Below are 25,321 nucleotides of genomic sequence, written 5' to 3'. Positions count from 1 at the left end.
CTGGGATAAATTAATAATTAACCACTAACCTAAATCCCCTCCCCCTGCCTAACATGTAATTTACTTAGCTAAAAAAAAAATCTATATCTGTATCTCTTACTTACACAGAATTGATTTTTTTTTTTTTTACAGTCAATCAATATCTTTGGAGCATTACTCTTCTCCATCTATACCTTGGGCCTAAGACATCTCATAAAATCCCATGCCTTTCAACAACAGTTATGTTGATGACTTTCAAATACAGTCCTATGAAAAAGTTTGGGCACCCCTATTAATCTTAATCATTTTTAGTTCTAAATATTTTGGTGTTTGCAACAGCCATTTCAGTTTGATATATCTAATAACTGATGGACACAGTAATATTTCAGGATTGAAATGAGGTTTATTGTACTAACAGAAAATGCGCAATATGCATTAAACCAAAATTTGACCGGTGCAAAAGTATGGGCACCCTTATCATTTTATTGATTTGAATACTCCTAACTACTTTTTACTGACTTACTGAAGCACAAAATTGGTTTTGTAACCTCAGTGAGCTTTGCACTTCATAGCCAGGTGTATCCAATCATGAGAAAAGGTATTTAAGGTGGCCAATTGCAAGTTGTTCTACTATTTGAATCTCCTCTGAAGAGTGGCATCATGGGCTACTCAAAACAACTCTCAAATGATCTGAAAACAAAGATTGTTCAACATAGTTGTTCAGCGGAAGGATACAAAAAGCTGTCTCAGAGATTTAACCTGTCAGTTTCCACTGTGAGGAACATAGTAAGGAAGTGGAAGACCACAGGGACAGTTCTTGTTAAGCCCAGAAGTAGCAGGCCAAGAAAAATATCAGAAAGGCAGAGAAGAAGAATGGTGAGAACAGTCAAGGACAATCCACAGACCACCTCCAAAGAGCTGCAGCATCATCTTGCTGCAGATGGTGTCACTGTGCATCGGTCAACTATACAGCGCACTTTGCACAAGGAGAAGCTGTATGGGAGAGTGATGAGAAAGAAGCCGTTTCTGCACGTACGCCACAAATAGAGTTGCCTGAGGTATGAAAAAGCACATTTGGACAAGGCAGCTTCATTTTGGAAACAAAAATTGAGTTGTTTGGTTATAAAAAAAGGCGTTATGCATGGCGTCCAAAAAGAAACAGCATTCCAAGAAAAACACATGCTACCCACTGTAAAATTTGGTGGAGGTTCCATCATGCTTTGGGGCTGTGTGGCCAATGCCGGCATCGGGAATCTTGTTAAAGTTGAGGGTCGCATGGATTCCACTCAGTATCAGCAGATTCTTGAGAATAATGTTCAAGAATCAGTGACGAAGTTGAAGTTACGCCGGGGATGGATATTTCAGCAAGACAATGATCCAAAACACCGCTCCAAATCCTCAGGCATTCATGCAGAGGAACAATTACAATGTTCTGGAATGGCCATCCCAGTCCCCAGACCTGAATATCATTGAACATCTGTGGGATGATTTGAAGCGGGCTGTCCATGCTCGGCGACCATCTAACTTAACTGTACTTGAATTGTTTGTCCAAAATACCTTTATCCAGGATCCAGGAACTGATTAAAAGCTACAGGAAGCGACTAGAGGCTGTTATCTTTGCAAAAGGAGGATGTACTAAATATTAATGTCACTTTTCTGTTGAGGTGCCCATACTTTTGCACCGGTCAAATTTTGGTTTAATGCATATTGCGCATTTTCTGTTAGTACAATAAACCTCATTTCAATCCTGAAATATTACTGTGTCCATCAGTTATTAGATATATCAAACTGAAATGGCTGTTGCAAATACCAAAATATTTAGAACTAAAAATGATTAAGATTAATAGGGGTGCCCAAACTTTTTCATAGGACTGTACACTCACCGGCCACTTTATTAGGTACACCATGCTAGTAACGGGTTGGACCCCCTTTTGCCTTCAGAACTGCCTCAATTCTTCGTGGCATAGATTCACAAGGTGCTGGAAGCATTCCTCAGAGATTTTGGTCCATATTGACATGATGGCATCACACAGTTGTCGCAGATTTGTCGGCTGCACATCCATGATGCGAATCTCCCGTTCCACCACATCCCAAAGATGCTCTATTGGATTGAGATCTGGTGACTGTGGAGGCCATTGGAGTACAGTGAACTCATTGTCATGTTCAAGAAACCAGTCTGAGATGATTCCAGCTTTATGACATGGCGCATTATCCTGCTGAAAGTAGCCATCAGATGTTGGGTACATTGTGGTCATAAAGGGATGGACATGGTCAGCAACAATACTCAGGTAGGCTTTGGCGTTGCAACGATGCTCAATTGGTACCAAGGGGCCCAAAGAGTGCCAAGAAAATATTCCCCACAGCATGACACCACCACCACCAGCCTGAACCGTTGATACAAGGCAGGATGGATCCATGCTTTCATGTTGTTGACGCCAAATTCTGACCCTACCATCCGAATGTCGCAGCAGAAATCGAGACTCATCAGACCAGGCAACGTTTTTCCAATCTTCAATTGTCCAATTTCGATGAGCTTGTGCAAATTGTAGCCTCAGTTTCCTGTTCTTAGTTGAAAGGAGTGGCACCCGGTGTGGTCTTCTGCTGCTGTAGCCCATCTGCCTCAAAGTTCGACGTACTGTGCGTTCAGAGATGCTCTTCTGGCTACCTTGGTTGTAACGGGTGGCTATTTGAGTCACTGTTGCCTTTCTATCAGCTCGAACCAGTCTGGCCATTCTCCTCTGACCTCTGGCATCAACAACGCATTTCCGCCCACAGAACTGCCGCTCACTGGATGTTTTTTCTTTTTCGGACCATTCTCTGTAAACCCTAGAGATGGTTGTGCGTGAAAATCCCAGTAGATCAGCAGTTTCTGAAATACTCAGACCAGCCCTTCTGGCACCAACAACCATGCCACGTTCAAAGGCACTCAAATCACCTTTCTTCCCCATACTGATGCTCGGTTTGAACTGCAGGAGATTGTCTTGACCATGTCTACATGCCTAAATGCACTGAGTTGCCGCCATGTGATTGGCTGATTAGAAATTAAGTGTTAACAAGCATTTGGACAGGTGTACCTAATAAAGTGGCCGGTGAGTGTATATTTGTCTGTCCCATACATTACCTCTCTGCTATCTAGATTCAGCTATAACCTCCTTTTCCTCCTGTTCCTTAAAACCCAACCTGAATAAAACAGAATTCATAATCTTCTCCCCATCTCCCCCCTACATGACCTATCAATCGCAGTCGATGATTCCACACTCACTAGTCTCCAGGCCTGATGTTTTGAGGTAACCATTCATTGTTGCCCTGTTTTGTTTTTTGTTTTTTTTAAAGCCACACATCCAAACTCTTACTACTTGCCGCTTATACCTCAAAAACATCTGTCACATCTGCTCCCATACTCTGCAAGAATTCTAGTCCATGCCTATATTATTGCCCTCATCACCTGGATTCCAGAAAGATTATTCTCTGTGATGTCTCAGCTAACATTCTTGCTCCTGTCCAATTTATCCTTAACTTCAAGAGGACCTTTCATCAGATTGGGCACAGGCAGTTTTATATACTGCTGGAAAGCTGACAGTGCGCTGAATTCAGCGCACTATCGGCTTTCCCGATCTGTGCCCGGTGTAAAGCGCTATCTGTCCCGGGACCGTAGTGCTTTAGTGTCGGAAGGGCGTTTCTGACAGTTAGCCAGGGACGCCCTTCTGCCCAGCAGCGCCTATCGCGCTGTACTGTGGAGCGGAGAGGAACGCCCCCTCCCTCTGCTCACACAGCTTGTCCATAGACGAGTATTATCAGGAGCGGGAGGGGGGCGTTCCTCCCCGCTCACACTGTACAGCACGATAGGCGCTGCTGGGCAGAAGGGTGTCCCTGGCTAACTGTCAGAAACGCCCTTCTGACTGCAAAGCGCTACGGTACCGGGACCGATAGCGCTTTACACCGGGCACAGATCGGGAAAGCCGATAGTGCGCTGAATTCAGCGCACTGTCAGCTTTCCAGCAGTATATAAAACTGCCTGTGCCCAATCTGATGAAAGGTCCTCTTTCACTGCCTGGTTAATCTACTCTACCCCTCCCCCCCTTGTTATTCATCTGCCAATCCCCTCACTGTTACGACCCGATCTTTGCGCTCTCGGCCTGTTAGGTTCAGGTGTGGAGTGTTCGGACGACATTCAGTGCATGAATCACCTGATGCGCTGCAGGGGAGTGTTCACTAGGCATGTGGTTTCTGCAGTAGCTCTCATGCATGGATCACATGATGGGTTGCCTTGTGGATCAGTGCCTGGTGTGTCTTGGCCTCTGAAGGGGTTAGGTCCTCTGTTGTGCTGAGGGCTATTACAGGCTGTGGGCGCTTCTGAGACCTGCTCTTCCTATTTATATCTGCTGGGCATGTTGTCTGATGCCAGTCTTAAATCTTCAGTGCCTGGTCCCAGACATGGTCTGTCTGCCTGAAGCCTGCAATATCACCTGCATCTGAGCCCTGGCCCTTTCAGTGCTTGCTGCCTGTTCACACTATCCAGATTTGGCTGAGTATTGAGTTCCATCTCCAAACATAGTGTTCGGGGTGCAGTGAACCCTAGGTTATTTTTGCTGTTTGGAGGTTTGGATTTTTCGTTTAGTTTTTTTGTGCGTGATACTATTTGAACCCTACAAATTGTACAGCGCTGCGGAATATGTTGGCACTATATAAATAAAATTTATTATTATTATATTATTATTACTGATGCTAGGTTCACACCTGCGTTCAGGGTCTCCGTTCTACGGTATCCGTCTTCTGCATGCCAGAAGACGGAAACCATAGACCGGGTCCGGCCGTGAGCGGCGGTGAGCGTTTTAGGCTCTCCGCCGCGAAACCGGTTTTTTTTTTATCCGGACACAGAGTGCTGCATGTCCGACTCTGTGTCCGGATTCTAAAACCCGGTTTCGCGGCAGAGAGCATAAAACGCTCACCGCCGCTCACGGCCGGACAGCTTTCTCACCCATTCAAATGAATGGGTGTGAGAGACTCCTGCAGGTTTCCGTCTCCTGCTCTGTTTTATGCAGGAAATGGAAACCTGAAGTACGGAGTGTCGGCGCAGATGTGAACGAGCCCTAAGTTCTGTTTATCCTATCCCTTTGCTTTAGTTCAGTTTTTCCTGTGTTTCACATTTATTTGCTACACTGTACTTTGTGTTCCCTCATATTCACCATGTCCAGTCGGACCACTGTGGGGGCTTTTTCTGTATCAGCTTCTCCTTCATAAATGTGAAACTAGTCAGGGGTTTCTGTTTCACTATTAAGTTAGTTATCTCTCTGGCTGTGTCCGTGCCCATTCAGGCTAGTTAGTCGGGCCCACGGCTACTTCTAGTTGTCAAGGCAGGGTATAGGAGTATCCACACTAGTGTTCCAAACTGCTCATACTTCTGCTTATTGTATGTTTTTTTTCTTTAAGGGAGCGTTCGCACTACCATCAGTGTCCGACAGGTAGCGTCCGCTTCTAATGTCCGTTCAAAATCTTGCACAAACATTAGCAGCGGACACTAGCTGTGCCCGTGACATTTTTCATTCATTTAAATGGAGATCGGGTGCGTTGTTTTACACTCCGTGGGTGTCCTTAAGTGTCCGTAACTAAAGATGTCCGACTTTGCAAGCGGACAGAAAAAACCTACATGTCGGGTTTTTCTGTCCGCTTGTAAAGTCGGACATCTTTAGGAACGGACAATTAAGGACAGGCACGGAGTGTAAAACAACGCACCCGATCTCCATTTAAATGAATGAAAAATGTCACGGGCACAGCTAGTGTCCGCTCCTAATGTCTGTGCAAGATTTTGAACGGACATTAGCAGCGGACACTACCTGTCGGACACTGACGGTAGTGTGAACGCTCCCTTACCTGACTGAGACGTCATCAGTCAGGGGCCAGTCTATGGTCAGAGATCCCCAGACCATAACACTCACTGGCTGCCTGTTGCCCAATAAATTGAAGTCAATATATTAGTTTGTGCACTGTTTTGTACATGTAACTGTTATGATTGTTGGCGCTGTTTTTTGGTGTGCCTTGTGATCTATGTAAATCTCGATACATTCTGGTATGCTTTGTCATTTGTACCATAAATATATACTGAATCTTATTGCAAGTCAGCTCTGCTGTAATATAGTAAAATCCTTATCTGTAAATCCACCACAGCCTTGTGGTCTTATACAGTTAGGAGCAAGCATTGAATGAAACATGTATAGTGTACTCTTTGTAATGGGTGTGTTGTGTTGACATGGTCACAATACACCATGTTTGCAGGAAACTCTTAGGACACACCTAGTCTGTTGGAAAGTTTGATTAACATTTCAAGTAAGGCAGGATTTCTTTTACATTTAAGTAAATTTTTGTAAAGCAGAAATACAACTAAAGCTGAATAATACAGGTAGACTGAAAAAACTGAATTAAACCCCTTCCTGCTGATGTCATCTATCACTTATTCCCACTGCCTCACCCAACTTTTACAACTTGAAAAAAATTAAATAAAAAAAGTTTTTGTTTTTTAAATTCAGCACCATGAAGACTTATGTTGAATAAAATATAACTTTTAATTCATTTGTAAATGTCCATAATAAGAATATGAAATAATGTCACAAAAAAACCTTAGAGACATCAGCGTGGCAAATGCAATAATGTGATGCACCAGAGTTGAAATAAGCCTACGCGTTTCGAGGTGAACGCCTTTTACTCATGGCGATGTTGAACTCCTGTATAACACTGAAGTATATAAAATATAAAGATTGAGAGTTCTCAGTAGCTGATACCTTTTTTAATGGCTAACAAAAAATGATGACATATTGCGAGCTTTCGGAATAACTTGATTCCTTCATCAGGCTGGTATAAAACAATATCTGAAGGCAAGCACATTTATACAGGAATACAGTGTTTGATGCAGCATTGATGGAAAGCAGTACATGCAAATAAACCCATAAGTCCAAAGAAATGTCAGTTCACAGGAAGGGTCTCTGAATTTTATGATTCCCTTGATCAGTGACTCGGGGTCTACTTGTTTTAAAACAACGTAAAACCCTGTGACTGGTTTAACCCCCCCTTCCAGCGTGTCAAAGGTCATCATTAGCTTGTATTCACACACACGCAGATCTTTTTTGTTTCTGAAATTTCCTCTTAAAACCAGGATCTTCATACCATTGATGATATTATGATTTTGATTGCAGAAGTGTTTTGGCAAAGGGAGGTCAATTCTCTGCTCTCTAATCGTATGTCGGTGTGAGTTCATCCTCATCCTAAGGGCTAGTTCATACGTAAAAACCTCCTGGCTTATTTTGGTCCTGAAAAAAAAGCTTCTTAATTAGCAAGCGGTTTTTTGACCTTGAGGCGTTTTTTGGAGCTTTTTCTGGAGCAGTTTTTGGTAAAAACTGCTTCAGAAAATGCCAGGCGGTTTTCCCCTCCCCTAAAGTGAATTGACTGTAAATTAAAAAAAAAAAAAAAAAAAAAAAGCTAGACGTTTTCAGTCGCTGTTTTTCGCCTCCCATTCACTTCTATTGCTTTCCTCAGACGGAATCCGCCTGAAGAAAGGTCATGTTGCTTCTTTTTTCTGCTAGCAGAAAAAAACTGCTACCAGAAAAAAAAAAGCTAGCAGTCTCCATAGACCACCATAGACTTTCTTTTTTCTTTTGTGGATTACTTGCCTAGACCGGGAGGTTATTCAAGCACATGAAGTCTAGCTGATTTGATTAATATTGAGCTGTGGACTGTGTTTGTTTTTCTTGTTTGAAAAAATTATGGCAAAGCTGACATTTTTTGCCATCCCACTAAGAAAAACTATGTCTATGTTGACAATAAAATGAAAAAGTTATGGCTTTTAACCCCTTAGCGACCTTTGACGTACTATTACATCATGGACGCGAGGTACTTCGCGCACCATGAAGTAATATTACGTCATGGTGATTCCGCCCGCTCACTAGCTGAGCGGGCGGAATCGGAACTGAGTGATAGCTGTTACTGACAGCTATCACCCTTTTCCATAACCTCCGGTCGGTACTTTTACCGATCGGAGGTTTTAACCCTTTGATTGCGATGGTCAAACATGACCACCGCAAACAAAGGGTGCCGCGATCTCCCCCCCCCCCCCCCCCCCCGCCGGCACCCCCCGGACCGAGATCGGGGGGTGCCGGTATCTGTAATACGTAGTCTGGGGTCTGGTTAGTGACCCCAGACAGCCCTGAGCACTCACTTACCTGGTGATGCTCCCGGCGTCTTCTGGAAGTGAGCTGTCTCGTCCGCACAGCTCACTTCCTGTGTCTAGAGTGAGACACGTGCAGGCTGTCACTGCAGCCTGTGTCTCAGTCTAGAGTAGAGAATCAGTGATGCAATCTTCACTGATCCATGTGTCCCATAGGGACACAAGAACAAGTAAAAAAAAAAGTGTAAAAAAAAAAATAAAGTATTTGAAAACAATTAATAAAGTTATAAAGTCCCAAAAATCCCTTTTTTCTATAAAAAATGAATTATGTAAAAAAAAACACAAAAAATTAATAAAAACAATACATATTTGGTATTGTCGCGTCCGTAACAACCTGTACAACAAAACTGAAACAATATTTAATGTACACAGTGAACGGCGGTAAAAAATAACGGAAAAAACCCGCCGGAAGTAGTGATTTTTCGCCATCTCACCTTACAAAATGTGCTATAAAAAGTGATCAAAAAGTCATATGCACCCCAAAATAGTACCAATAAAATGCACAGGTTGTCCCGCAAAAAATAAGCCCTCAACCAACACTGTCAAGCGAAAAATAAAAATGTTACGCCTCTCAGAAGATGGCAATGCAAAAATCACTGATTTATGTCCCCAAATGTGTTTTTGTTCTGCAGACTTAGTATCGCATAAAAAAATAACATAAATGAGGTATCGCCGTAACCATACCAACCCGCAGAATAAAGGTCACATGTTACTTATACTGTACGCTGCATGGCGAAAAATGTAAAAGGTAAAACTCAATACCAGAATTGATTTTTTCTCTTTTAAATCCAGCAAAAAAAGAGTTAATAAAATGTAATCAGTAAGTTTTAGGCACCCCAAGATGGTGTCATTACAAAATACATCGCATCCCGCAAACAACAAGCCCTTATATGGCCACGTCAGCAGAAAAATAAAGAAAATATAGCCTCTACCAATGTGAAGACAAAATCACGCAAAATCGTCAAATCATTAGAACACAACTGGGTGCGGCAGGCAGGGAATGTATAAGCTGTGCAAGCGAATATCAGGGGACACCCTATATTTACAGCTTATGAGGGAAAATATACCAGAAGTGACCCCCAAAGTGACCCCAGTGTGACTCCCCCAATCATAGGAGCTACTGGGGGTACAGTAGGGAATTTAGTGTCTGCAATGTCCTCCGCACCGCTTATATATTCCCTCTTCGCCATCCGCTGTGCAGTCACGTCCGGGATACTAATACTACACTACACCCCCTGATAAATTCTTTTAGGGGTGCAGTTTTCAAACTGCGGTCACTCCTTTGGGGAATCCACTCTTCTGGTACCTTACAGGCTCTACAAACATGACATGGCGTCTAGATACCAAACATCTGAATCTGTACTCCAAAAGCCGCATCGCGCTCCTTCCCTTCTGCCCCCTGCTGTGCGCCCAAACTGCAGTTTATGCCACATGTATGACACTGGTGTAACCGGGGTAATGTCATATGTGAGTATAAACTGATATTAGGGCACATATATGACACTGGCGTACCCCGGATAACGTACGTAATGTCATATGTGGGTATAAACTGATATTAGGGCCCAGCCAGACACAGAAGGGAAGAAGGTTATTTGGTTTTTGGAGCACAGACTTAGACGGTTTGGTTTTTGGATGCCATGGCACTTTTGCAGAGACTCTAAAATTTCCCCTACAAAATGGGGTCACTTCTTGGGGAATTTCAGTTTACTGGCACCTCCAGGGCTCTGCAAAAACAACATGGCGCCCAGGAAGTCCCTCTAAATCTGTACCCCAAAAGCTAAAAAGCGCAGTGCTCCTTCCCTTCTGAGCCCTGCTGTGCGCCCAAGCAGCAGTTTATACCCACATATATAATTTTTTTGCCCCTCGGGAAGGCCCACTTAATAGTTTTAGGAGTGCAGGTCTCTGACAACACAAAGTGGGTGCAATGCATTGGATACCAAAATGGCATATTTCTTTAAAAATTTCAATTTTTGGGAAGCATTTTTAGTCTCAAAATCATAATACCACTTGATACATTCCTTGACGGGTGTAGTTTCTAAAATGGGGTCACTTTTGAGGGGTTTCTATTGTATTGATACTTTAGGGGCTCAGCAAATGCGACATGGCACCTCAAAACTATTCCAGCAATATATGCCCTCCAAAATCCAAATAGCGCTCTTTCCATTCTGAGCCCCAACATGTACCCATACAGCAGATTATGATCCCATATGGGGTATTGCCGTGTTCAGGGGAAATTGTGTAACAAACTGTGGGGGGCTCTTAATTCTCTAACTACTTGCAAAAATTAAAAATATGGCGCTAAATGGACGATTTATTGGAAAAAAAAGTAATTTTTCATTTTCACATCTCAATGGTAAAAAAATCTGTGAAACACCTGTAGGGTCCAAGTGCTCACTAAACCCCTTGATAAATTCCTTGAGGGGTCTAGTTTTCAAAATGGGGTCGTTTTTTTTTTTGGGGGGGGGGGGGTTTCCACTGTTCTAGCACTTCAGGGGCTCTCCAAATGCAACATGGTGCCTGAAACAGATTTCAGCTAAATTTGCCCTCCAAAATCCCAACAGCGATCCTTCAGCTCTGGACTTTACAGTGTGCCCATACATCACTTTACATCCACATGTGGGGCATTTCTGTAGTTGGGGCAAAGTGCTTGACAATTTGTGGGGTGCATTTTCTCTTTTATCCCCTTGTGGAAATGCATAATTTGGGGTTAAAGCTACATTTTATAGCAAAAAATGTCACTTTTCCTTTTGTTGGGCCAATTCTGTTACACTCCTGTAGGGTCAAAGGGCTCACTAAACCCCTTGGTAAATTCCTTGAGGGGTATAGTTTCCAAAATGGGGTGACATTTTGGGGGTTTCCACTGTTTTGGCACATTGGGGGCTCTGCAAAAGGGACATGGTGCCTGAAAAGTATTCTAGTAAAATCTGGCCTACAAAATCCAATTAGCGCTCCATCCGTTCTGAGAGCGACCGTGTGCCCGTACATTAGGGTACCAGCACATATGAGGTATTGTCGTGTTCGGGAGAAATTGTGTAACAAAATGTGGGGTGCAGTTTCTCCTTTAACCCTTTGTGAAGATGAAAAATTTGGGGCTACAGTGACATTTTATTATAAAAAAAAGTAATTTTTCATTTTCACATCTCAATGGTAAAAAAATCTGTGAAACACCTGTAGGGTCCAAGTGCTCACTATACCCCTTGATAAATTCCTTGAGGGGTCTAGTTTCCAAAATGGGGTGACATTTTGGGGGTTTCCACTGTTTTGGCACATTGGGGGCTCTGCAAAAGGGACATGGTGCCTGAAAAGTATTCTAGCAAAATCTGGCCTACAAAATCCAATTAGTGCTCCATCCGCTCTGAGAGTGACCGTGTGCCCGTACATTAGGGTACCAGCACATATGGGGTATTGTCGTGTTCGGGAGAAATTGTGTAACAAAATGTGGGGTGCAGTTTCTCCTTTAAACCTTAGTAAATGTGTAAATTCTAGGGCTAAATGAATATATTAGTGACAGAAATTGAAAAATGTAAATTTGACCTCCATTTTGTTTTAATTGTTGTGAAATGCTGAAAGGGTTAAGAAACTTTCTAACTGCTGTTTTAGATTCTTTCAGGAGTGCAGTTTTTAGAATGGGGTGACTTTTGGGGGGGTTTATTAGAGAGGCCTTTCAAGTTCCCTTCAGAACTGAACTGGTCCCTTGAAAAATGTGTTTTGGAAATTTTCTTGAAAATTTGGAAAATTACTGCTTGACTTGTAAGCCTTATAATATCTGAAAAAAATGAAAGGGTGCTTAAAATTTGATTGCTACATAAATCAGAGACATGGTTAATTATATTTATGAAAAAATTCGGGTAGTATGACTTTCTATTTGAAAGGCTTGCAATTTCAAAGTTTGAAAACTGCATTTTTTTCAAAATTTTCACCAAATTTCCTATTTTTTCATAATTAAAGACAAAACATATCAACGAAAATTTACTACTGACATGAAGTACAATGTGTTACGAAAAAAACAATCTCAGAATCACTTGTGTAAGTTAAAGCGTCTCAAAGTTATCGCCATTTAAAGTGACACATGTCAGATTTGAAAAAAGAGGCCTGGTCCTTAAGTCACTTTTGGGCTGTGTCTCTAAGGGGTTAAAGGGTGATAAAAGGAAAAACTAAAAATTACTACATCCTTAAAGGGGTTAAGATGGTGTCCTATTGTTGAGGGCCCAACCTCTAGGTCTCCTAGTGATTAGAAGTATTGGGGTGTAGAAAGTTTCCCTAAAGTCTCCTCTAGGGGAATGACCACAGCTCCATTCACAAGAAGGTTTTAGGAGGTCTTTTGAGCCCCCAGAGATTGGACACTTGTCCCCTGTCCTGTGAAAAGTGCACCATCCCTTTCAGTTTCAAACAAGGCTGAGGGGTGTGCTGTCGATCATTCATAGAACTGAATAACTGGGGCAACATGGTGGCTCAGTGGTTTGCCTTGCAGTGCTTGAGTCCTGGGTTCGAATCCCCTCAGGAGCAACATCTGCAAGAAGTTTGTATGTACTCCCCGTGTTTGCGTGTGTTTCCTCCCATTCTACAAAGACATACTTAAATGAAAAAAGATAAAAAAATAAATAAATAACTGAATAACTGTGAAAAGGCTGGTAAAAACTAGCGCTGACCAACGAATTGTCACCAATCACAACTCATGTCTCTCAGTAACTGTGCGGTTATTGTAATTGACTTTGTAGGTTGACTTTTGGAGTGTTTAGTCCCATTTATGATGTCACAAGTACATATTCCAAAAAGTTAAAATGAAATTCCATGATGGCAAATCATTGGGAATGTTTTCTGTACCAGCAGAAGTCAGCTCATAACCAGTGAATTACTTGTAGCTGCCTTCATCAGGGAATGTACAGAGGTAGCCAAGGGCTTTACAGTTTAACATTTTTAAAGGGATTGGTTTTATTGAGCACTTTTCCTGCCTCTCATTGAATATTACTGAGTACAGGAGTATGGGCAGTGTAGTAGAGAAAATGAGAGTAGGGGAGGGTCACCTCAAACAGATATATCTCGAACATTATAAATTTTTTTGGGATTAGGATATTTATATGCAGCTGTATCAGAAGTTGTCAAAGTTTAATTACTTTAAGGCTCCGTTCTCCCCCAGTGCAAGCCCCTGTCTCTTACTATATGCTTGCCAAAACCGATCTTGTGCAGTGAAATTTTTTAACCCGCCCAGTGTGTATAACAGCCAGTAACCTTGTAAAAGCTCTTAGGCCTGTGATAGAAATTTAAGTAGGGAGGCTTTCCTGTGGCAGGCCTCAATAGTTACACAGTTATGCCTTCCCGACATAAAAAACCCACCTATGGTGGCCGCAATAGTCACCGGGTGTCTACTGTTTTATACAGTAGATACCCAGCGCTACTGCGTAGGATCGGTGCCTGCCCTGATCGCACACATTAACCCTTCCCCACCTCGGTTAAAGCTGACCAAAGCGCCATTTTCCCTGTGATCGCTGGCACCCGGAGTAAGCTCCCAAAGGCTCCCCAGCCTGTTATTCTATTTCTTCTATTGCAGGCTATACTAGGTAGCCTGCAATAGAAAAGCCTGTATTTTGCAATGCATTAGTATTGTCATGCATTGTATTAGTGATCAGACCCCCTGGGGTTCAAAACCCCAAGGGAGTCTAACAAATACAAAAAAAAAGTTTAAAAAAAAAAGTAAAGATTTTTTAAAATAAGTTCAAATCACCCCCTTTCCCTAGAACACATATAAAGGTACTTAAAGAGGACCTTTCACCATTTGGGGCACATGCGATTTAATACACCGCTAGAAAGCAGACAGTGCACTGAATTCAGGTAAATTAGGTATCCCCAGAAGCGTCCTGAAACACAGAATACAGGTGACATGTCATTTTGGCTGCATTTTGACTAAGCCTGTAAGAAACGAAGCCTGTTTGAAGTTTTCTTCAAATCCACCCCATTCTGAATTGTTTTTCCAGCTTCCCAGTACATTGTACAGAATAATTAGTGTAGCATCATGAAGTAAAATTTGTCCTGCAAACATTAAGACCTCATATGGCTCTGAGAGCGGAGCAATAAAAAGTTATGGGCTTTGGAAGGAGGGGAGTCATCCTTGTGGGATAATCTACATATCAAAGGTATAATTGGAATTGTCTTTGCAGCGGATACATTACTATAACATTAGTTTATCTTGGCTAGTGTAGGTGATAAATCCCTTAGAAACTGGAAGGGCCGATTAAAGAGAGTCTATCAGCCACTGTATGTGATATCTGTTGATCGCTAAATGTGTGGACTGGGTTGGAGGTTTTTTTTGAATATTTGCATTTATAGGGCCTAGAGGAACAGTGAGGTTAGTTTTTGTTTTATTTTTTTTCAATAGAATATTTTAAATCTGTGAAAAACATAAAGAATCACTAAATTTATGAATTCTTTTGTGAATAAATAATTTCATGCATTTATAAATGTTAACAAGAGATCTCCTCTGTTTTATCATAGGGTGCTTTACATTGGCCTCGCTTGTAATACTGCACGTTATCTGTATATTTCATATATGGAAAATGCTTGGACAGTACTCCCCATGGAAGTATTGCAGGGTAAGAAAACTTTTGCGTTCTGTATTATGCATTAGACAAATCTCTTAAAATATGTGATGCGCTGCATTTTGTATATTCTGTGCTATATATTAAAATGTCATGTTTCAATGTGCTTTGTTAGGGAAATTAATCAGTAAAACTTCTGTTTCAAATGTGGAAATAACATCAAGACATTTGTCTAGTACAGCTTTAACATAATAATATCCAGGTCAATTTCCGTATTCGTAAGATATTTATACATATGCTTCTTTTTTATTTAACTTTATATTGACCCATTTTTATGTTTACGTGATACAAATGTTTAAAGGGATTCTATCATGAAAATGACATTTAAAACTTGTTTTAGGTAGAACATAATTTGCAAACTTTTTTTAAAAAAAACTGTTTCTGATTTTTGCCTGTCACCTGTATGTTTTTAGGGCAATCACTAAGAGGCCCTAAGGCCACTATACAATGTAAGAAAACACCTGTTAAAGGGGCTCTGTCAGCAAAATTATGCTGTATGAGCCCCACATATGCCTGAATAGCCTTTAAAAAGGCCATTCAGGCACTGCTAATCTTATTTTAACCCCCCCCCCCTACCTGTTTTAAAATAATACCCTAAAAATTATTATTCAAATGATATTTACCCATGCATGGACGGCAGTCGCGCACTGGTGGATGTCATCTTGCTGTCACGCCTTCCTCTTCTTTCATCCTCCAGCGACGTCCTCGCTCTTCCACGCCTTGATCTTCTTTTCTTCCAGAATGTAGAAGTTCATATGCAGTATGCTCGCGTAGTTCTAAGGGGTACTAAGGGGTACTTAGAACTACAACAAAAATAGTGCCAGAGCGTGCGCAGTAGCGCTCTGGAGGGAGCGTAACTGCGCACGCACAGGATTTGAACACAACCTGCAGGAGGACAGGAGGGCGTCGCTGGAAGAAGAAAGAAGAGGAAGGCGTGACAGTAAGCTAACGTCCGACAGTGCATGAACTGCCCACTGTGCACGGTAAGTATAATTTGAGTAATCGTTTTTAGGGTATTATTTTAAAACGGTGGTGGGGGGTGGGTTTAAAATAAGATTAGCGGTGCCTTTTTTTTTTTTTCCCAAGCTGCCATATCTAGAGTGCTTTGGCAAGTGGCAGCCTATAACTTGTGTGCTTCTCTTCTAATTTCTGCTTCATATATGCTTGCAGTATGTGCAGCAAATATACTCCCTATCATTGGAGCATCCTCTGGAGAATGACAGGGTATGGATAGTGCATGGTTTATACCACATATGAGCAGAGTGCCAATAGTATGCAATATGGGATTATAAAATCCGAAACGCCTCTTCAATCGGCATGGATTAGGAATAAGAAAATATATTCAGTCTCAATCAACTTCTTAATTTATATACTGAATATTATTAAATATAGATAATAACATGGAAAATAAAAACACCAAAAATGATTTACCAACATGAAAAAAATCTATTAAAATTGGGTCTTTCTGGTGACACATTACCTTTAAGCACAGATAATGCTGCTATACAGTACCATATGTTTCATATTTATAGGGAGTCTGTCAGCAAAAAAAAAATGAACATCACAGGTGATAAGATGATGGTACTTTGGCTGCGTCTACACCTTCCAAAGATGTCTTTTTTTATTCTGCATTACAGCTCCATTTTCATCAGCATGTTATTTGTATGCAAATAAGCTGAAAAGGGCTTTATGGGCGGTTCTTCTGCTGGGGCTTTTCTCTTTGCCTAATTGGTGCCCAGCTCCCTACCCCCCTTCATTGCTTGAGTGACATCTACCACTTTGCTCCAGATAACTGCCCCTAACTTCAGGCAAAGTGGGAGATGCCACTCAAACAATGTGCCCAGCTCCTCTCCACAGTTAGGGGTGATTTATCTAGAGCAGAGAGAAAAGAATGGTTCTAAAGCACATATATGTGATAAACTGATACCAATTATAGGAAAAATCGGAAAAAAAAATGTAGTGAAATAGTCACTCATTAGTGAGGGTACCTAAAACCAGATTTTATTGGAACCATTAAAATACTACACTCATAATACTAAAACCACACTTGGCCACATAAAAAAATTCTCTAATAAGGATAACAATATCTCTAAGTCAATAACCCTATTAAAGAAAATAACTGGTTTGCACCAATTGTAGTGCAAACACTAGGGCGAAGGGACATGAGCTGAATTTGGTAGGCTAAAGCACATTTCTGCTAATTTACATGTGGATTACATACTGCTTTTCATGAAAATGGAGTTGCAATGCAGAGCAACCTGTTTGGAAAGTGTAGAAACTACAAGGTACTGTCATTAATTGGCTGCCAGTTTTCCTGCTGACAGACTCCCTTGCAGGGATAGCTTACTGTACAAGAGAGAGCTGGCCACCACCTTCATAGTCAGTGCTGCTGATGATCTGATGTCGGAAATGCACTATTTTTGTCAAGTATTAGTAAAAGTAGAGTTGATAGGTCTGAGATCAGTGCTGAAAGCAGCTGATGGGCGCACTATTGCTTAATGCAAATACTTTACTAAGTGCTATATCTATTTATTTTAAACCCACATAAAGCTATGGGGGTGGGCTGGAAAAGCTATTTAATAGTCAGTCTCATACAGAATGCAGACAAATAGATATAGCACATAGCTGATACAGTGCCTTCATGACTCCATTATATTGTATTGTATGGCTGACTCCCCTCCTGACTCTGCGTTGATAAGAATAAATGGTTTAGTCTTGTGTTAGTGACATTTGATTATCTACATGGAGATAGCAGAAGCATGTGACCAGATTAAAAGTCATAAAGTGCTCTCCATCTTTCACTTGTATTGATACTTGTACTTCACTTGTATGGTTACACAATATTGAAGCTGCCTGCTCTGTGTTACCCAGTTGTTGCTTTCTTTGGATTTATCATGTTTGTCCATTTTATCTGTTTATTTCATGTGTAATGTTCAGCCTTCTGTTAACCATCTGTTAATTGTATGGTAGACATGGCTCATGTTATCCAGTATCTCTTGTGTAAATTAGTTACATCAACACACGATTAGATGCGTTAATGTAATTCTAGATCTAGGTCTGTCTTGGCACAGGCTGTACTTGTTTGTATAATAAATAATAATTTCATTTATATAGTACCAACATATTACAAAGCACTTTACAAATAATATGGTGCATGAACAATATTTATATGTAGATAGAAGTTTGTGTTATATGTTCTGTTTTTGGGTAAATATGGTTCAGGATTTATGGGGGAAAAGATTAGTTCAGAAGAGTTGTAGGCTGGCCCATACACATGTAAATTTTGCCTAAATTCTGTTTTTGAAGACAAAACCAGGAGTGGATATACAAAAAGAGAAGTAATATTTACCTTATATAATTTATGATCCATACTTGGTTTTGGCATTAAAACTGCTTATAAAAATGGAATAAAATCTGTGTTTGTGTGGGAAGCTTAGCTTCTGCATTGTATAGCTTCTGCATTGTAGTTGTTCAACACTTTCCTGACATCTGCCATACTATTATTGGACTTGGAAGCCACTCAGGAGCTGAACGACTGCCATAGCCACTGGGTCTCTGCTGTATTTTACAGGGAAGACCCAGTGGCAGTACCCTTGATCAGTGTCTGTACTGATTGTGGGCATTAATCCTTCTGATGCCTTGGTCAAACCTGATCGAGGAACCATTCTCCCAGCGGCACATGGGCACCAACGTTTTACCTGTGATCAACTGGAACAAGAGCCAAGAGTAGCTATCAGTTGCTATGGAAAGTTCTAGGCTAGAAAGCTACAAAGGATATATAATAACAAACTACACCCCAAACGTGATTCAAATTGACAATAGGAGTATATTTACCAGAGATAAGGCAAAAATTGCTTCCTATATCCTGGATGGGAAGGACCAGAAGAGAAACAGGAAAGGGCTGCCCATTTGTGATATCTCAGGGCTATGTAAATTAAGAGAAATCTGCCAAAAGTGGGGGGCCACAAAAAGTTAAAGTCCTGATTTTCAACCACACATGAATAAATTCAAAGTTGAGTGTTAAAGTGAAATAAAGGAGCATTTATCATAATAATAAATATAAAGAGACCCTAGGTAAAAATAAAAGGGTACACTGATAAAAAATGACATGGAACTAATCCGTCAACTTATTATGCAAATCCCATTCTCTAAATATTAGATGTAAGAGTAGGGCAGATGTATAACCTGATAAGAAAGAGCAGTTTGCAGGCTGTGACCCACACCTGGGCAGACTTAAAAGAGTGGCAAAAAGTCTATTTGAATTACTCAGTCAAAAATTATTGCCCATGTATAGAAACGAGATCCTGAGGCAGGTAAGAAAAAAATGTTTTTAAAATAAAGCAGTCCCAGCATTGTGACTATGATGGAAGGAAAGAAGTGATGGAAGCTGACTTCTGGGTGCTGTGTGTCATCATCAGACATGCACAGTAAAGATAGAGAAGTGTGGAGCTTTTCACCACTTGAAGCGAGTGTATCTACTTCTTACTAGCTGCTTGCATTATTACTGATTGGATACTAGTCATAGACTGTAAGCAGCTTTCCTTATTGTGCTTGAATCTCTTTTTTTTTGCATCTGGAATCATTTTCGCTGCATCATAATCTAGATCTGCAGTCCAGTGTCCTAGGATCTCCTATATTATATGTACTTGGGCTTTTCTCAGCTATTTGTTTGCTATGGGCGGGTTCACACCCTGCGCCCGGTCTCCGTTTTGCAGGTTTCCGCCCAAGAAACTGGATTGCCGGGTTTCCGTCTCCTGTCCAGTTTCTCGTGCAGAAGACAGAAACCTGCAAAGCGGAGATCGGGCGCAGGTGTGAACCCGCCCTATTTTGCATTTACACATGTCAGAATTACGTGTACAGAAAACAGTAACAGTAATAGATGGGGAAGGGGGTAGACTTCTAATTATTCTGCACACCCCCTGACTCAAGGAGAGATATAAAATGTGCTGCAGCCATAATGAGGCTATTAGCAGCAGAGAATCTGTGTTGTATGATTTCTTCTAGAGCCAGAGAACAGATTGCTCAGCAAGCATATAAAAAGTTTTGGTGCCACCCCCCACATCAGGCACCAAAACTAACTGACCTTGTTGCTCGGGAGCTGTGGAAACTAGAGAGAAAACTTTCCAACTGTGCTGATATTGGTGGAGCGATGCCCTATAACAACAGATGCGAAGAACATTGAATTGGTAAAAAGTCCTCTTTAAGTGAAAGCAGACCTAGTGTGAACAAGTAAGTGGTTAAGTGTTGTTCACTTAGTATTTTACTTGGAAACCAGAAGAACAATTGACCTTACTAAAAGAGCTGAAGATCATCCCACTGTTTACCCAAGCAATCACTTTCAGTAAAGCTGTGGAACTGTTTGATCTTGGTTACGGGACAGCTGTAGAATTCTGATGCGCTTGTTGGTTTTTCAGAGAGGCTAAAAAACCGGTTAACCTTTTATAGTTTGTAAGTTGTTGGTTTACAAAGCATTCTTTAACTATTTGGCTGTGACTGACATTTAGCTTCATTTATCTGAATGTGGTGGTTTTAACAACAGCAGGAAACATTTGTAATTCAGTTTCCTCACAATAGACTCAAAGCGCAGTCCGATACTAAACGGTATTTTGCAGTATTCTATGTATATCGAAGGTGTTATTTGACCTCAGACTGAATAGATGTGTTTTAAGTCTTGATTTAGAACTGTTCAAGGAGGTCTCGCTGATCCATTGGGGTAATGCATTCCGGAGAGGGGTCTCTGGTTCCAAATTGTTTAAGGTGGATCCTGGGATGGACCGTTTGTGCCTTCTGCTGTGAGAGGTCGGCAAGGATTATGGGACTTAAGAAGTTTTTAAGTAGTCAGGGCCCAAGTTGTTTATGGATTTGAAGGTCTTCAAGCAGAGGTTTTTCTCCATTTTATAGACAGAGTGTGGAGGATAAAGGTTACGGAACTGATTTTTAGCTTCTGCAACACAATCCACCACATGTGAAGCCACCCTTAGGGCCCATTTAAATGTCAGAAAGTGAAGAGGAATTTGATTTGGACTTACGTGTCAGATTCCTTTTTTTTTTTTTTATACTCCTTTCATGGTATACCAAACCAAAGAAACAACCAGCTAAGGTAATAAAACCATCATTTTATTAATGTCATTAAAAATAAGACAAAGAATAAACACATGAAGACATTCACAATAGATAAGGTGGAAGAACAACTAATACCCAAACCCTATGCATTGGAAATATAGGCTGGTAAAAATTTACATATTATACCATGATTTCAATATAAACTAACCTGCATATGCTCAAATGGTAAATAAATGAATGTGAACTATACAATAGTTTCTATGTAAAGTGCATGTACATGAAATCTCATCAGCATATCAAACTAAGAATACAAATCTGAAGCCATGATGAAAAGCACAAACAATTGCCTATATTACCAGAGACATAGGGACCTGCGACCGCCCGACGTACGTTTTGCCCAGAAATGGGCTTTGTCATGTTATTTACCATTTGAGCATATGCAGGTTAGTTTATATTAAAATCATGGTATAATATGTAATTCTTACCAGCTTATATTTCCAATGCATAGGGTTTGGGTATTAGTTGTTCTTCCCCCTTATCTATTGTGAATGTCTTCATGTGTTTATTCTTTGTCTTATTTTTAATGACATTAATAAAATAATGGTTTTATTACCTTAGCTAGTTGTTTCTTTGGTTGGTATACTTAGTGTACACCAGCACATAAATATCTTGTTTTGTGTTATACTCTTTTCATGGTGTTGGATTGAAGAAGCAGACATCAGAAGAACCCAGGATGACTCCTTGTGTATTCTGGCAAACAAGTTGCTGTCAGCAGTCCTAGTGAATCACACTGTATACATAAGGCGGTGGTTGTCCTACAATTAACACTGCTCTGAGCATGTCCGGTACTTCCTGCTATGACCATGCTATATAGTGAAACAGAAAAATAGTTGAAAATGTATCCAAAAAGAATGGTAGGTTTCCTATTTTTGAAGACCTAATTTCTGTAAGGGCCAAAATATGCTTGTCCGTAAAGGGTTAAATGCAGTGAACCTTTTAATTAAAAGTATACAAAAAAAAATCTGTCAATAATCTTGCTCATAGACTCGCACGTGCATATATATATGTATAATACTAGCAGGAGGACCCGGCTTCGTACGTGTATATTTCACTTTTTGTTTGTGAAGCGGCCCCTTAAGAATTGTCCAGTTTTTGCATTGGTGTATTTTGTATATAGTTTGCATGTGTATCCATAAGCATCATGTGTATCTCATTTTGGATATCAATGAAAAACCTGCGATCGGTTGTTATGGAGTCCTGGAGTAAAGCTGTGTGTATGCAGTGGTGAACTTAGCCACTCTGCTGCCTGAGGCGGTCGATCAAAAGATGCCCCCCCCCCCGGACTGAAGACCGGGGGGAAGGGGAGGTATGGGGGGCGGCGCGATTTAGGTTTTTCTCTTGATCGTCCGCATCAGGTAGCGGGGGGAAGGTGTGCGTTTATATATATATATATATATATATATATATATATATATATATTGTTTCCCACAATGGCCCCCTAAAACCTCTATTATGCCCCACAGTTGCCCACCCAACTCTATTGTGCTCCATAGCCGCTGTGGGGCATAATAATGGTTGCAGAGGGAATCTGCTATTTTTTTTTTTTTTTTTTTTTAAAGGACCCCCCTCCCCTGTTTTTATAACATACCAGTAAAACTGAAATGTAAATAAGCCTGTCTGTGCACCCTGGGCGTTCCTCCAAGCCACCGTGCACCCCCCTGTGTCATACCTTGAAACTGGCCCCTCTTTAGCTTGCACGCCAAAAATTCCTCCTCCTCTCCCCCTGTAACTGCTTCCAGCGTCTCTCATCTCACTCCTGTATGTTGAAATCTCGGGCATGCGCAGTAACACTCCCTTCTGAGCGCTACTGCACGTGCCCGAGCGCCATTTTCTTGTGGACAATCAAAGAAAGCACGCAGCAAATGGTGAAGAGAGACGCTGGAGGCGGTTACAGGGAGAGAGAGAGGAATTTTCTGCAACCAAGACTGGGCGGTTTGAAGGTATGACGCTAGGGGGTGCGTATAGGTTTCTGTTTGGGGAGTGTCCAAGCAGACTCCCCGAATAGAAACCAGAATGCAGATGTGAAACGGGCCTAAGCATCACATTATAAAATATAATTTTAGTATGTATAATGGTAGACTTGTATAGAAGCAAATATAGATAGATAGCTAAGAGATAGATAGATAGATAGATAGATAGGAGATTGAGAGTTAGTTGTATATACTTGCACATATACCCATCTACTCACACACGTACAGTCATATACAACATAAACACCTATCTACATACTTACAGGACTCACACAGTATATAAGACACATAATGTAAACACATACACATATTTTACCCAAGAATATATACTTACTTTTGGCTGAATTGCTGGGTGCACAGGACATGGAGGAAACTCCTGTGCAGCTCTGCCTGGCAGTGGAGTAAGCCGTGACATTGCAAGAGACTTCTCCCCTCACACTCCGATGCTGAGGGGGAGGGGCGGCACAGCAAGCTAATGTGTGTAGGGAAAGTTTTACAGATAGCGATAGGCGTGTGATACTGTGTGCTGACCTGTGTATCTAATCCTTCTGCATGTGGTACATTGAGCAGACGCGCATATGTAATCCTCTGGCTTGTGGAACTGTGTGCAGACGCGTGTATCTAATCCCCTGGCATGTGATGCTGGGTGCTTACCTGTGTATCTAATCCTCTGATGTGTATATATCAGTTTGGATATCAGTGTTGGATTGTACATGTGGAGTGACCATGTATATTGCAGTTGGAATATGAGTGAAAGACTTGCAGGTTTGTATTGGCTAAAGGGGGGGGGGGGTCAGGGTGTTGGGAAAGCTGTATCTCCGGAACAGTACGTCTGAGTGAGTTGAGGCCTCGTCTTAAACCTTCCCAGACACCTGAAGTATCTGTGTGTTCCAAATTTGGTGAAGATCAGTCCAGTCGTTTGGTCGCGCATAGAGGACAGACAGACAGTCAAGAATTTATTTTTATAAAATATATATATATATATATATATATATATATATATATATATATATATATATATTTATTTATTTACACATGCATGGTTGTTTGTCTATGCATTATCCAAAAGTTCTTTTAAGACAAGATCTTCGAGTAGGGGGGCGTGGCCTAGCAAGACAAGCGTGTAGCAGCATAGTCCTTCAGCTCCTAGGCCCCAAGTAGCTTTAAAGTACCTTTTTTGGGTCTTAATCCACTACCAACCTCTTCTGACGATGGTACGTTGTCTGGGGCGCAAGGCAACGTCCTCTTCCTAGGTGGAACCACAGCTGGCCCACTTCCTGATGTCGGCGGCCTCCTCTCCTACTCCTGCCCGCTCCAGTGGCTCCAAAATGGCGCCGGCGCGTGCCTCTGCAGCTGCATCGAAGCTGCTCTCCTCTGTGCCGGCAGTCCTGCTCTGCCCCAGCTCCCTCCTCCATGGCTTCTCCGGTGCTGTTCCCTCAAGCCTCCAGGGGACCTGGACCTGCACTTCCCGGACAGACACCGGTGATGCATCCTCCGGCCCTGCAAGATGGCAGCCGCCGTGAGTCCACTCCCACCCCCGCTCCTCCGGCTCTGGCACAAGATCCTGTGGTGCCCCTGTCTCCTGCAGCTCTCCCTGCACCTCGGCCTGGTGCTCTGACCTCCACACCTTGACCCTCCTCCTCCAAGATTTCCTCAGCAGCCTCCCCCCTTCAGATGTTGGGGCTCCCCCAGTTTATGGTCCTCTCAGCCCACAGCCTCTTATGGAGAACCTGCCTGCAGGGGATACTGGTGGCTCTCCTGCTGCCCTGCCTCCCCTTGCTGGACCTTTTTCTGCGTACCCCAGGGACTTGGACACCATATCTCATGCTGCAGGCACCTTGATGTCCCAGGGGTCACCCCAGAGCCACCCACAAGCTGCCCCTGCTTTAGCTGATGTTACCTCCGCTGGCCCTGTCCCGGATTACTCCTCTACCCCAGCTGCGCTGCGTTCCACACTCGCTTCGGACCATTCTGATTCCTCACAACAGGACGCCTCCACGCAGTCACACCGCGCTAATCGTCCTAAATTGACCAGCATATGGCATCTTCTCCTTGCTCTGCCTACTAAAATGGACTTAGAAGCCATGGTCCGCAGGGTTGAGGAGCAGCAGGAAAAAATTGTTGCAGAATTTAAATCTGAAATCCAGTCTCTGTCGACGCAAGTTACCGCTCAACAGCAGATGACAGCCACCCTAGACCAACGTCTCACTGCAGTGGAGCATTCCTTGTTCTCTCAACGTTTGTTTAATCGCCACGTTTTACTACAGGTGGATGATCAAGAGAATAGAGGCCACCGAAATAATATTAAGCTGAGGGGCATACCTGACTCTGTCCCGACTGCCGAGCTCCGTGAAATTGCCACTTCCGTCTTTTAACACCGTCCTGTCACGCCCTCTGGATATGGAGATTAATATTGACAGAATCCACTGGATGCTGGGCGT

At 41.9% G+C, this 25,321-nt stretch overlaps 2 protein-coding genes across 2 annotated transcripts in view; one reads left to right on the top strand and one right to left on the bottom strand.

Annotated features, from left to right (window-relative positions):
- HIBCH (3-hydroxyisobutyryl-CoA hydrolase) overlaps positions 1 to 25,321 on the bottom strand; it is a 285,341-nt gene that overhangs the window by 182,106 nt on the left and 77,914 nt on the right. The window lies entirely within an intron of this gene.
- The window catches only part of MFSD6 (major facilitator superfamily domain containing 6), a 61,040-nt gene that overhangs the window by 15,859 nt on the left and 19,860 nt on the right, over positions 1 to 25,321 (top strand). The window contains exon 3 of the mRNA XM_075285129.1: positions 14,684 to 14,781. Coding sequence (XP_075141230.1) covers positions 14,684 to 14,781 — 98 coding nt within the window. The remainder of the gene's footprint in view (positions 1 to 14,683; positions 14,782 to 25,321) is intronic.

Source organism: Leptodactylus fuscus, chromosome 8 (assembly GCF_031893055.1).
Source record: "Leptodactylus fuscus isolate aLepFus1 chromosome 8, aLepFus1.hap2, whole genome shotgun sequence".
In the NCBI taxonomy this organism is placed as follows: domain Eukaryota; kingdom Metazoa; phylum Chordata; class Amphibia; order Anura; family Leptodactylidae; genus Leptodactylus; species Leptodactylus fuscus.
The sequence above is the reverse complement of the archived record's forward strand: the minus strand, read 5'-3'. Positions and strand labels throughout refer to the sequence as shown.